Source organism: Phaseolus vulgaris, chromosome 3 (genome assembly GCF_000499845.2).
Source record: "Phaseolus vulgaris cultivar G19833 chromosome 3, P. vulgaris v2.0, whole genome shotgun sequence".
Classification (NCBI taxonomy): domain Eukaryota; kingdom Viridiplantae; phylum Streptophyta; class Magnoliopsida; order Fabales; family Fabaceae; genus Phaseolus; species Phaseolus vulgaris.
Genome location: NC_023757.2, coordinates 13,368,888 through 13,382,465, shown reverse-complemented (window position 1 = coordinate 13,382,465; position 13,578 = coordinate 13,368,888). Strand labels below are relative to the sequence as shown.

Sequence of the window (13,578 nt, the reverse complement as noted above, 5' to 3'; positions counted from 1 at the left end):
TTTGTGTTAACCACTAACCAGTTCTAGTAGGGTTATTACATCGGTTAAGCCATCTAACCGATGTAATATATGATTTTTATTAAAAAAATGATTTTTTTCATAAAGAGTGAGTATCCATAAGTGTCACATAAGTAACCACTTACACACACGGGTAAAATAGGATAAAAAAAATGTATTACATCGGTTCTTAGTAATAATAATCGGTGTAATATATATTTTTTTATTCAGAATGACCCATGTTACACCGGTTAAACCATCTAACCGATGTAATATATGATCCATATTAAAAAAAATTGATTTTTTTTCATAAAGAGTGAGTGAGTCATAAATGTCACAAAGGTAACTACTTCCAAACACACGGGTAACCAATTTTGTGTTAACCACTAACCAGTTCTAGTAGGGTTATTACATCGGTTAAACCATCTAACCGATGTAATATATGGTTCTTATTTAAAAAAATGATTTTTTTTTCATGATGAGTGGTCATAAACGTCACATAAGTAACCACTTACACACACGGGTAACCAGTTTTGCGTATGCTACGGATCATATATTATAATATAGAGCTAGTGTCACATCCTCACCAAATGTCACGTCTGTAGCGTCAATTAATGTCACGCAAGCAGTGTCAAGTCTGTGTTAATGACAGAGGGTGTTAATAAAACATATTTGAATAATAATATACCAACTTCATGAACCTGCATACTCGTCTATAAATACTTCTACCATCACTTAATACACTCCACAACTTCATTAACTTCTTTTGTTAACACACAAAAAAATGAAGTACTTGAAGAACCTCTTCCTCCTGGCCATGCTAATAATGGGTTTGGCCATTTCTGTGTTAGCAATATCTCCTGGAAATGAAGAAGCAAAAAAAGTGAAAAATCGATTCCTTTCTGAGCGGGTGGTGGTGACATGTGACAAATACCCAAATGTGTGCCACATAAAAGGCAGCGCAGGATCTGATTGCTGCGTGAAAAAATGTGTGAACTTGTCCACAGATGGCTCCAACTGTGGGAGGTGCGGGAAGAAATGCAGCTACGGAAAGATATGCTGCGAAGGTAAGTGCGTGAATCCTAAGAGTAACGAGAAGCATTGTGGGAAATGTGGCAACAGGTGCAATGCTGAGAGTTCATGTATCTATGGAATGTGCAGCTATGCATAAGATATGATTGGAATCGACCACCATATGATTATAATAAAGCAGAGATCTCAACTTCATAACTTCTGCTACTCTTGTTTTAAATGTTAAATTGCATTCGTTGCTGACTTTCACTTTATAATATTGCAATGCTTTATTATATATGCATGTAAAACAATCTCCTCATCACCAAAGCTTATTTATTTTGTAATTCCTTGTTTATGAAATTTCATTAGTTCTGTATATCTCTTATATTTTTATCAAAAATAAATAAATAAAATAAAATGAAGTATTTGAACAATGTTTCAACTCATAAACACAAAAGAGAATAAAACCAAACCCAAAATAAACCAGAAGTGTAACAACACAAAATACTTAGACATTTTATGCACCATATGTATAAGTTACTTATACAAAGAAACCTAACTGGTTGCCTAACAAAAAAGATACAACACCAACGTACCCAATAAAAAATAAGAGTCTGAACAGAGAATAGAGAAATGGTGATGTTTTTTATGATAGTACCTTGCTTTTCTTGCAGCAGTGACTGCCTCAAAGTCAGACAACAACAACTAGATTCAACATTGCTACATGTGTACAAACCAACAATGTCACTACACTTCACAAGAGCAACTATCCATTTTATTCTCTAACAAAAAAAAAACCTTTGAAAGTAAGGGTATGTAGGTTACTATTTATTAGTTCTTTAAGTTATTTAAAGTTGTCTTCAACCGGGTTTTCCTTTATCAGGTGTTTAGAATCAATGTTTTCAATTAAAAATGGTTCTTAAGGTGGGTGTATGTGTTTTTTTGGGGAGTTACTTTTTGAGGGAGCTGGGATTGGTAGGGTTTTTTAATTGGTTGTCATATTTAATTTATTTTTTCTTGCATAGAAAAAAAAGTTTACTTATTATACTATTTACTAGTTCTTTTTAAGTTATTTCAAAAGTAAGATGTCGTCAAGTTATCATGGTTCTTATGTCCTGGACGACACACGTACTACAATGAATGGAACAAAGGATCGCGATCCCGCGAGGATGAGCTAACTTCAAAATAATTAATAATATTATATTGTTTTTATTAATTGTATTAACATAATATATGATAAAAAGACATATTAATTTCCATAATAAAAAAATAATGAGGGAAAATAAAAACTTAAAATATTTTAAAAGCTTAAAAAAAAATATATCTCATTTATAGAGATTTAAGCAACTAGTTAAATAAATTTATGATGTAAAATAATATATTTTTAAATTGTTATCCCGTACAAACTATTATAATGATAATTTTATTATCTTATAATCATTCTGAAAGTGACACTAAGGCTTATTTCAATTGTTTCTTTGTAAAATCATTACCCACAAGTTACCGTCTATATATCCATCAAACTCAAACAACATGCATTAGTCGCCTAATCTTAAAACATGAAAAAAGAGATATTTTTGTTTAGTAAATGTAAATTATTTTTATTAGAGTTATACAAAGTTCATCACCAAGTAGATATTGTGCATGTTCCAGACGGTTGTTTAACTATTAACAGTGGAATCACAAACCATATATCCCATGTATCGACCTATCCATCTATTCATTTAGAATTGTAATTTTTGAAGGTTTTTTTTTTCTAATGGAATGAAAGTAATTATATATATATATATATATATATATTTTAAATCTTAAACATATATATTAACAAAAAATGTTTTAAATAAGTTTTAGGTTCAATATATATATATATATATATATATATATGATAATTTTTTTCTAAGTATCCAAATAAATTGCTCTTTTCAAATTGATTACCGAATTTTTGTCTAAATTTCTATATATGATGAGTTATACTATTTACTCGCTTTTAAGTTATCAACGTGCCTATTATATTGTTTTTATTAATTTTATTAACATAATATATGATGGAAAACATATTAATGGTCGTAATAAAAAAATAACGAGAGAAATAAATATTTTAAAAGCTAAACCAAAATAAATATCTCATTTATAGAGATTTAAACAAACATATTTAGTTTATTGGAAATATTATATAAAGATAAATTGAAGAAGATATGCTTTGATGATGTGAAATAATATAGTTTTAAATTGTTATCCCGTACAAACTATTATAATGACAATTTTATTATCTTATAATCATTCTAAAAGTGACACTAAAGCTTATGTTAATTGGTTCTATGTGTAAAATCATTACCCACAAGTCAAAATCTATATATCCATCAAACTCAAACAACATGCATTAATCACCTATCTTAAAAACATGAATAAAAGTGATATTTTTGTTTAGTAAATTAATGCGTAAGTATAAGAAGATTTAAAATTATTTTTATTAGTTATACAAAGTCCTCTAATGAATTAGAAACATAATGATAGAAGACCAACTTTTGACATGTTTTTCTTCTCAATATGGTAAAGAAATAGTAATGAGGTTTCTAACTTAGTCGAGAAATAAATTTTCTTTATGATTACTTCTGAGGAGCATTGTTGTGAAGCATTGAACTTCCATGTCCGTTGAAGCATTACATTGTAATGCTATTCATAAAAGAAATGAAATAGGGATGTACAGGTACCCGTAAGTAAACTTTTAATAATATTATAATTATTAAGTCAACCAAGCCAAGCTCGTGCAGCCAAGTTTTTGTTATCTAAACCAAAAAATGCATTTCTAAGGCAAACTCGTAAATTGTGTGCATAACCTTCTCACCCACCTATTAAATCACCTCATTTCATTCCATTCCCTTTGTGCAATTCTTGCATTTACAAAGCATGGCCACGTCAAGACCACCCCTCTTGCTTTCATGCTTCATGCTACTCCTTGCTTCAACCTTTGTTATTGCTCATTCAACAGAGAACAACTACTACAAGAACACTTCCCAACCTCTTCTAAAGCATATCCCTAAGAAACCATTGCTCAATGTGATAGACTCTTGCTGGAGGGCCAAACAAAATTGGAGCTCAAGTCGCCAAGCCTTGGCTGATTGTGCAATTGGCTTTGGCAAAGAGGCCACAGGAGGCAAACATGGTGCAATATACCAAGTCTCGGATCCCTCTGATGACCCAGTAAACCCAAAACCAGGCACACTCCGTTATGGTGCAATCCAAAATGAGCCACTCTGGATCATTTTTGACAAAGACATGGTCATTACATTAAAAAATGAGCTTTTTATGAATAGCTACAAGACCATTGATGGAAGAGGAGCAAAAGTGGAGATTGCTGATGGGCCTTGCATTACATTACAAAGTGTTAGACATATTATTATACATGGCATTAGCATCCATGATTGCAAACCAGCCAAGCCTGGCCTTGTTAGGAGCACTCCTGATCATGTTGGCCATCGTCTAGGCTCAGATGGAGATGCCATTAGCATATTTCATTCCACCAATATTTGGATTGATCATTGTTTTTTGGCTTGTTCCACCGATGGCTTAATCGATGTTATTCGTGCCTCAACTGCAATTACCATCTCTAACAATTACTTTACTCAGCATGACAAAGTAAGTTGAACAAAAACAGCTACTTCTTCCTTTTTTGTCTCATGCCCTGTACCGTATCCTTTCCCTTTCTGATATACCAGATTCCTCTTCACGTGCATGCAGTATAATTACTAAATACCATGCATTTTAGGGATAAAGTACAACCATATACAAGAATCCTGTTGTATATACTGTGTCGTTACAAGCTTATGTGGCTGATTTTGATTGATTTAGGGATATCTGTATATAAGCAATAAAATCAATAGTAAAAAGTTATTTCAATATATTTTCATAATTAAATAATATTTAGCAATACACTTTTTATTATATATAGAATAAACTTATTGCAAATTATAAAGTTTTAGTAAGATTCATTTCTTATATAGTACTTTCATGATTTTGTAGATTTTAGCAACTTCAATCGAACTACTAGTAAAAAAGAGTGTGTTAATCACTACCATTTAAAAAACCACCAATATTTTTTTGTTCTAATCAGCAATTATGAGCGCATATAGGTTTTGAGAGGACATAATATCTGATTGAGAAAACGTGCCTGCAGGTTATGCTGCTAGGACATAGTGACCAGTTCACAAAGGATAAAATAATGAAAGTGACTATAGCCTTCAACCAGTTTGCCAGTGGCCTAACTGAAAGGATGCCAAGGTAAAAGTGATTTATTTTTATAGATTGAATTTGCATACTCTATAAAAATAAATACTGTATTCGCGTGGATGAAAATGCAGGGTAAGATTTGGTTATGCCCATGTGGTGAACAACAAATATGATGAGTGGAAAATGTATGCTATAGGCGGTAGTGCTAACCCAACCATTTTAAGTGAAGGGAATGTTTATGTAGCACCAAATGACCCAAATGCAAAACAGGTAGAAATACAATGTCACGAAATCCCTCCTCTTTTCTTTTTTCTCTCAAACCCAATACATAATCCTTCAAAACATTTGAGTGTTTTTCTTGAATGACAGGTTACCAAGAGGGAAGGGAAGGAAAACTGGAAAAGTTGGAAATGGAGGTCTTCCAAGGACTTGTTTTTAAATGATGCTTATTTTGTACCGTCTGGATTTGGAAGCTGTGCTCCAAATTACTCACCAACTCAATCTTTTGCTGCTGCTCCAGCATACATGGTGCCTGCAATAACTCTAAATGCAGGCCCCACAGATTGTACTGTTGGGAGAGCCTGCTAGTATGGTTTAGAATTGTGCCACCTAAAGAAAGTATGACTCAGAATCTCCATTAAATTTCTGTCTCCTGTCTCTCTGCCTAAGAGAAAATTCTTCTTTAGTCTCAATTAGTATTTATGGGATACATACTCAAAAGTTTCACTTCACAAGAAAATATCAATATCACTCTATTCGTCTTATGAATACAAGTTATGTGATGGAAAATGAAAGTGATCCAAAATAAATTAATTTCTTGTTTTAGAAGTTTTTACAAGAAGAGTTTGTAAATTTTAACGATGACAGGTGCAATATTACTAAACGAAATCAAAGGTTAATGTTAAAAGTGGTGCGGAAGATGATGATGCCGCGGATTGTTTTCTTTGAATGAACTTGAGATAAAATACAACCCAACATCACATAAAGATGCCAACTGGGAAGCAAAAAAGGCCTATATAGTTGTTGTATAAATAAATAAGCTCAATAGCTAAGGGAAAAACAAAACAAAGAGGTACTCCGTGATTATGCAGTTAACGTTATTGGTTCTCTTCAGAAAAGTCTATTCTCGTTGCTTTGAACTCCACATGTTACTGGTGCTTTAGCTCTCACTTTTTTCAAGTACCAAATACCAGCTCCAATTCCAAATGCCCCTGCAGCCGAAACAGCTGTAGCGGTCCCTGCATCCAACATTCGAACACAGATATACACAAACATGAGCCCAATTTTCCACTTCAAAAACTTTATCATTCAGAATATTACTCCATTCACTTTATTTATTTTAATCACCTGCAATCACATTAACCCTTTTACTGTGACGTGCAGCATCATAATCTGCCAAGTCAAACAATAACCAGTCAATTCTACTTTCTCAACAAATTTCAAAAATGCAAACCTTCTTAATGGTGACTTAAGTAAACAGGCTATGTAGTATGAAAGATTCTCATCATATGATAAACTTAATGATTCTTACAGTAATTATTTTTAAAATAATTTCAACAAAACTTTCTGATTACACCGACAGTGGATAGAAATTAAGCTTCAAGAAAAATCATTCTTAGACATACCTTTACAATTAGAAGTGAAATTTCCTTCTTTGCACAGGCACATGAAACTCTGTGTCTCAGTGTCAAATCCGCAAGTTCCACCTCCTTTGGAAGGATCCTGGCACTGAAGGCAGCGTGTAGTTACAGGGATATCAAAATCAATTCTGATTCCATATTCAGGAATTTGATCATAAGGCTGAGGAGCTCCAACATTTCTCCAATAAACACTTGTATAACTAGTACAATACTTGAGCATCAACCTCAACGACTCAGTTGCTCTTGGAGAGTAAGAGCAGCAAGAACTGCCACTCATAGCGAAAGAGCACCCCGGCATGTGCCTGCAAAGGTAGCTACCACTGTCACAGGAAGAATCACAGTGTTCAGGAAAGCGCTCACAGAAGATTGGCTTTGGCTTAACGATCACGTGATCCTCACTGCAATTGAAGAAGAGGTACTCATTCTGAGGGGAAAGCTTGAAGCGTGTGCTGGTGTCCAAGCTGAAAGGCCTTGTGGGGCGATAGTTCTCACCATCCTCACAGTTCCACATGAATGGATCAGTGACCAGAATGTGCGGATCAGCATAGCTAACATTGTGAACGGGGTATCTCCCAGAAGGGGTTCTGACTTCGAGCTTTCCCGAGTCAGAGCACACCAGAATGTATCTGTAGTACGGGCTTCCACAACCATCGTCAATGCCAAAAGGGTATTCAATCGGAATGTCACCACAAGAAGTTCTGCATGTGGTGGACTGAGACCTTGTGAGGGTGAACAATGAGTGAATGAGTACTAGTAATAACATCGGTTTTTGGTTGAAGCTAAGATGCAAACCCATCACGGATTATGCAGCACCAACAACTTGATGGTTTCTGAACCAAAAGTGCTCAGGTCAAGAAATTTACATCGAATGCAGAATAATATCTGCAACTGTTGCTTTACACAACTTCAACTTTTGCTTTTTTTCACTTTTGGTATCTTTAATCTTAATTCCTGCCTGCCTTATTATCTTTATTTCTTTTTTGCTCTTTCTGCATTCTAAAGAGATCAAAGAATTACTCATCTATTTTAGTATTATAATTGGTTTTTCAGACATCCACGTATTTTCACCATGCCTTAACTTGTTTGAAAATACTATTTAGTTTTAGAAGATAAAAAATCTTACTTATCTATTAGAGTTCAATTAGACAAGTCAATAATATAGAATTGCTTAGATACAAGTTAAATTTGTTTTTGAGAGTTTTGCTGATGAGATATAAAGTTTTTTTTTAGTAGACTGTCATAAGTTATTGAAAGTGGTGGAATTCCATATTTTCTCCATATATTTTCATACTTTTTTTGTAATTGTTTACATTACATCTGGTCATTCCTCGTCTGTTTTGTCGAAACTATTGTTGTTTGCTTTGATTCTATCTCGATTCCACGGGAGCTTCAATTGTATATATATAGATAAAGTGGGTTTAGATAGTATCTGAGAATGACGGTAACAATTATTGTTGATGTCGGTTGTTCTCAGTAGTTGTCTATTCGGTCGTGCTCTCTTGTACTTGAACTCTTTAAACTCTTCTACTCCTTTAGACTTCAACCTTCAATTCCTTAGCTCCTTAGCTCTCTACATAAGGTTCTCCGACAGTTAAGTACTCTGTATCGAGAGTGTATGATGTAAAAATGATTAAAATGCATGTTACTCCTTTGTAGAAGAGAATACTTATTTATAGTGTTTGGTAATATTTTTGATTCATGGAGTCATATCTAGGGCATATATTCAATAAATCAGTGTTAACTGATTTCTCGGGGTGTCACCCGGATTTGGCGGGGTGTGATCTGGATTTATAAGGAGGTTACTCTAATTTATAAGATGTTTCCTTACTTATAATTTATTGTCAATTTGCTCTTTTTAATGTGGTTAATCACTCAGTCGGTCAATGATGTCGAGTGACGTGGCTCATTCGGCCCCGACCAGTATAGATAATTTTATTTAAATTTTATGCATTGTGTATAAATATTTATATACTATGACATCTTTTTTAAAAATAATAATAATAATTACCATAAGAGTAAATAAATTTATTATATACATAATAATTTGTTATAGGATTATAATGTTGTACTGAACCAGAGCGTTGAGCTCAACGCTCGGGTGATCGAACATCGGCACCTGGGTTAAGTAGGTCAGCTCGGTGGTCTGGTCGAGTTAATGGGCCACGTATGTGTGTGTTGAGGTTCATTCATATATTTAACGAATATAAGGCCTGATCAATGAGAAAGTACATGTGGTGTGTATAGTACATTCGAGTCTAGAAGTAAATATTCCCCAAAGACGCCTAAGCCCAAGAGCGCTAGGGTTTTGGGGATAAGCTGCATGCATGGTACGAGAAAGCTTGGACACCTACAATAAACAGATGGCCCCATGATGCTGGTACATGAGTTGATACCCTGACGACCATGCTGTTAAGATTATGCACTCCAAGGAGGAAAATTTTGTGCGGTTATTGTACTAAGATTGTGAACATTGTAATAAAATTTTCTCCCACCAAACCTACTTTCACTCGAGATAAGGTTCTCGTGAGAGAAGGGTTGTTACAAGAAGTAACCTAAAAGTAGTTTATAAAAGGGACTTGAGATCCCTGGTAAAGATACACCGTTTCTAAGACTGAAACTACTTGCTTACTTACTCATTATTTCTTAGCCTAGTACTGACTTGATCGTCGAAGTGCAATCAACAGGTAGGGGCCCTCTGTTTCAAATGGAGTTGCGTTCCAACATCCTAGGGAAAGAGCAAATTCCAGCAGAGGCAAACGGAGTCACAACCTGTTCCTAGAGTCAACCGACGACCAGGTCAACCGGCAAGAACAAATGTAAAACATTTTTATACAGGTCAATGTGCTCTGATAAAAATATTTGGTATAATTATTTATTGTTTAAGTTTTATTTATTGGAAATATTTAAACATTAAATATTTAAATTAGTTTATATTTTATGAGATATTTTTTATTTTTTTCATTTTAGGAGAAAACAAATTTAGATTTATTAAATATAGTTAGGCAGATTTAAAAAAAATAGTTATTAACAAAACTTTGTCCATAAATACTTTATATTATTAAATCTAATTATAAAATAATATAAATTTAAAAAAAAAGCCTCATATTGGACGAGAAAATAAGAAGGTTTGAAGCCAGAACGATAATTATTTTGTTTCAAAATTATTTTTAAAATCACCGGAAATTAAATTTGTTAAGGTACTGATTCAAAATTCAGTAGTTTAATAGTAGTTCGGTTGAATTGATATTAATATAATTATTATAAAAATTAAAAAAAAATAACGAAAATAGAATTAAAAACATAATATTAATTTTTTACGATGATAAAATAATAATAGTTTATTAATAAATAATAAGTCCTTAAATAGAATAAAAATAAAATAACAGGTATTCTAAATTTATTTTCATTTTAATTTTTTAAATAATTATATTTAATTAAATCACTCTAAACAGATTTTTGATAGGTCATTTGTCATAAAGTTCTTTGTCTAGTTCTTTTGATTTTGAAATTTTATTTGAAATCCAAGATTTAAAAACATTCCTAAAAGTAAAGTTTAATAGTTAGAGTATCAAATCACATCTTTCATTTTGTAAACTTTTTTTTTCTCTGCGTTTTTTATATTTTTTAAATTTTGTATCTTTTATAATTCATTCTCACCTTAGAGTTGTTGGAGAATATCCTAGCTGACTAGTTTTTTCAATTAGAGGTTTGATGTGTTGGATGATTCTTTTCTCAAAGTTTAAAATTTCTTGCTGAAAGTTTATTGAGGAAAATAGTTTCACGTATGAGAAGTCACTAGATAATGTTAGTTAACGAATTTGAAATAATTTTATGGATGAACATATTTTTACTTATACTTTAAAGTTTTAACATAAATTTCTTCAATTGAAATTATGAATAAATTTATTATTTTTATTATAATTTATCTAATTAGATTATTTGTATTTAAATTATTTTTTATGTTAATATTGTGTTTTTAGTCACGGTAGATATAATATTACATAGAGTATAATAGTTTAGTAGGTTATCTAGAGTTGATGATCCAATGACACATTTATCGAGACTCAACTAAAGAAAAGACCTCAAAATATATCAAGTAATGAAGGTGGAGGTGTAGAAATAGTCTGATACGAATAACATAGACTAGACGGTTTGATAGGAGCGTCAAATACATGATCTGGAGGAAGTGTCAACCTCTACGACTGGACATGATCAAGCAAAAATCAAAGTTGCTTATCTGAACCAAAATGGAAAACAAAATTTGATTAGAAGAATAAGAGAATAAAACCTTCAAAATCTCAGAACACAAAATTAGAAGCAAAACATTTGCAAAAGTATGAAGATATAGAGTTTGATATAAAACTGGAAACAAAATTTGAGAATTTTGAAAAGTTGGAAACTGATAAATTGTCAACAATATATGAGACAAAATATATTTCCAAGATCCTTAGAGCAAATGAACCTATAAAAAGATGCAAGCTTCAAGGAGAAGGAGAAGAAGTCTTCACAACGGAACACGTTAAAAAACAAAGCATCGTAGTTTTCTTAGTTTTCTTATTTCTTCAATATAATTCTTTTGTTTTGACTTTGTATTGAAGAATAAACTCTTTTGAGTTGATTATTTTGTGATTTCGCAATGAATTCAGAGGTTTCTATTCATTAAAGTTTTGTTCTTCAATTTTCTATAGAAAATTATGCTTTACTATTGGCTTTTTTGAAATATGGTTTTGGTCAAAGGAATTATTTTTGTATCGCTTATTGAGAGTTCATTTATTTTCTTTAATTATAGTTCTGAGTTATTTCGTTTAGTTTTAAGCAATATCTAGTTCACTTAGTTTAAGAGATAGAAGATAAACATCTTATGAGTATATGTTTGGAGATGAGTGAGATATTAAATACATTAGTAGTTGCTTGTTTTACTGATAAGATCTTGTTGAATTTAATTAACGCTTGTTTGATTAAATTCGACTTTGTGTGAGTATTGAAAGGATGATGATTTTAAGAAAATTGATGACAAATTCAATGTTGGATGAACTTCAGAGTCAACTTACTTTCTTTTATTATTTTTAAGTGTCTACTTTACTTTTATTCATAACAAATCTCAACCCCCTTTTATTTTACTATTATTACTAACCTTTATTGATTGTAGATGAATCACGAACACTACTTTATTGTATTTACTATTGGATTTGGGATACGACTTGAGGTCAACTCACCTTATCTATATTATCATTTTTTTTTGTGTTAGACGGTCTAGTACTATGTTAGACGGTTTACATTGAACTATTTTTAATTTGTCTACTAAATGACATCTATCATTTGTTCTATTGTGAAGATTTTAGTAGCATAATCTTTTGTTGCAAGCTGAGTTTGAAGTTCTTGGTTGTATGTATGTATGTATAAAGATCTTTCCTTGAACTTGGAAAATATTTATTGCATGTTTGTATAATGTTCCCCAATTACATGTAGACTTTGAAGAATATCAATTACATGTGTCTAATGTTCTTCATGAACATGTTGAGTCTGGAATTTTCGTTTTGCATGTGAAACTAGAGTCCTTCCTTATGCGTCTAAATTGGAGCCTTCACTTTATATCAAGTCTTGAAAATAAGGTACATTCATTTAAAGTCTTATAGAGTGAGATATCATCTAAGTCATTAAACGGGAGTATCATTTTATACCCTCGCTCAACGAAGATGGATGCGCTCAAGTGGAGGTATAATTTTAGTCACTCTATTGAGTGCTTATTCTTATACTCTCGCTTAGTGAACATGCTTTTGCTCAAGGAGATACATCATTTCACGTCCCTAGTTATTTGATTTTCCCTAACTTCTTTGATTATTTAGATTATGTATATGTATGTTATTTGTAGAAGTTGTCAAAGCTTGAGATATTTTATTTCTTTAATTAAGGTGAATTGTGATATATATGATGAATATGTAAATGACATTATATGTATGTATGACGTGTGTTTTCAAATCTTTAAGATGAGATCATTTATGGAACGTGGTCTAATATGGTGTATTAAGTATTGGAACCAATAAATAGATTTCTGACTTCATTGATGATCTAAGTCATAGATTATCAAGTGGAGAGAAGCTAAATGGGGATTTATTGCACATCTAACATACCACGAGTTTTGAATTTTGAATGCCTTAAACTTATCATAAAGCCATGGAACTTGTTCTCATCGAGATGAGTTCAAATGATCTGAGGTGGTCACTGAGATGATCTCTTTGTAAACAACAACTCTTGATGTTGAAAGTCATAAAGTGACGAGGGGGGCTTCACCTGTAGAAAATTCTCTGACACTCAAGTTAGTGAGAGCATAAAATATATCAATGTAACATGTATTGAGAATATATGAATTCCCTTACTTCCTAGGAGCCTTCCTCTATCTATAGAGTTTTTGGGGAATTTATCACACGTATCTTTTTGTATCAGCATAATATCAAGTAAAGAATAAAAATTATCATAACATAATTGAGCAACGAAAAAATATTATCAATTAATATATCTTTAATCTTTCTATATCAGTTATTTCGGCATAATATCATATAAAAAATAGAAACTATCATAACATAATTGAGAAACAAGATTTTATCAATTAATATATCTTTAATTTTTTTGTTTCTTCATGAAAATTGAAAAACTAAATCCCTGATATCTCGGCTAATTCTTAGGAGAGATACAAGAGAGC

The 13,578-nt window shown here is 31.9% G+C and overlaps 3 protein-coding genes across 3 annotated transcripts; 2 read left to right on the top strand and 1 right to left on the bottom strand.

Moving 5' to 3' along the window:
* Nucleotides 1-823: 823 nt before the first annotated feature.
* LOC137839142 (stigma-specific STIG1-like protein 1) lies at nucleotides 824-1,168 on the top strand. Its single transcript, XM_068648268.1, has one exon. It carries the CDS (start codon nucleotides 824-826, stop codon nucleotides 1,166-1,168), a length of 345 nt encoding a protein of 114 aa, XP_068504369.1.
* Nucleotides 1,169-3,918: 2,750 nt separating this feature from the next.
* LOC137806726 (putative pectate lyase 2) lies at nucleotides 3,919-5,888 on the top strand. Its single transcript, XM_068606978.1, has 4 exons — nucleotides 3,919-4,647; nucleotides 5,186-5,289; nucleotides 5,370-5,508; nucleotides 5,608-5,888. The coding sequence occupies exons 1-4, from the start codon at nucleotides 3,919-3,921 to the stop codon at nucleotides 5,824-5,826; spliced, it is 1,191 nt and encodes a 396-aa protein (XP_068463079.1). The 3' UTR covers nucleotides 5,827-5,888.
* A 225-nt stretch (nucleotides 5,889-6,113) lies between these two features.
* Nucleotides 6,114-7,759, bottom strand: LOC137806727 (wall-associated receptor kinase 2-like). Its single transcript, XM_068606979.1, has 3 exons — nucleotides 6,864-7,759; nucleotides 6,586-6,630; nucleotides 6,114-6,476 (listed from the first exon to the last, which is right to left on the bottom strand). Exons 1-3 carry the CDS (start codon nucleotides 7,672-7,674, stop codon nucleotides 6,349-6,351), a joined length of 984 nt encoding a protein of 327 aa, XP_068463080.1. The 5' UTR covers nucleotides 7,675-7,759; the 3' UTR covers nucleotides 6,114-6,348.
* Nucleotides 7,760-13,578: the final 5,819 nt, after the last annotated feature.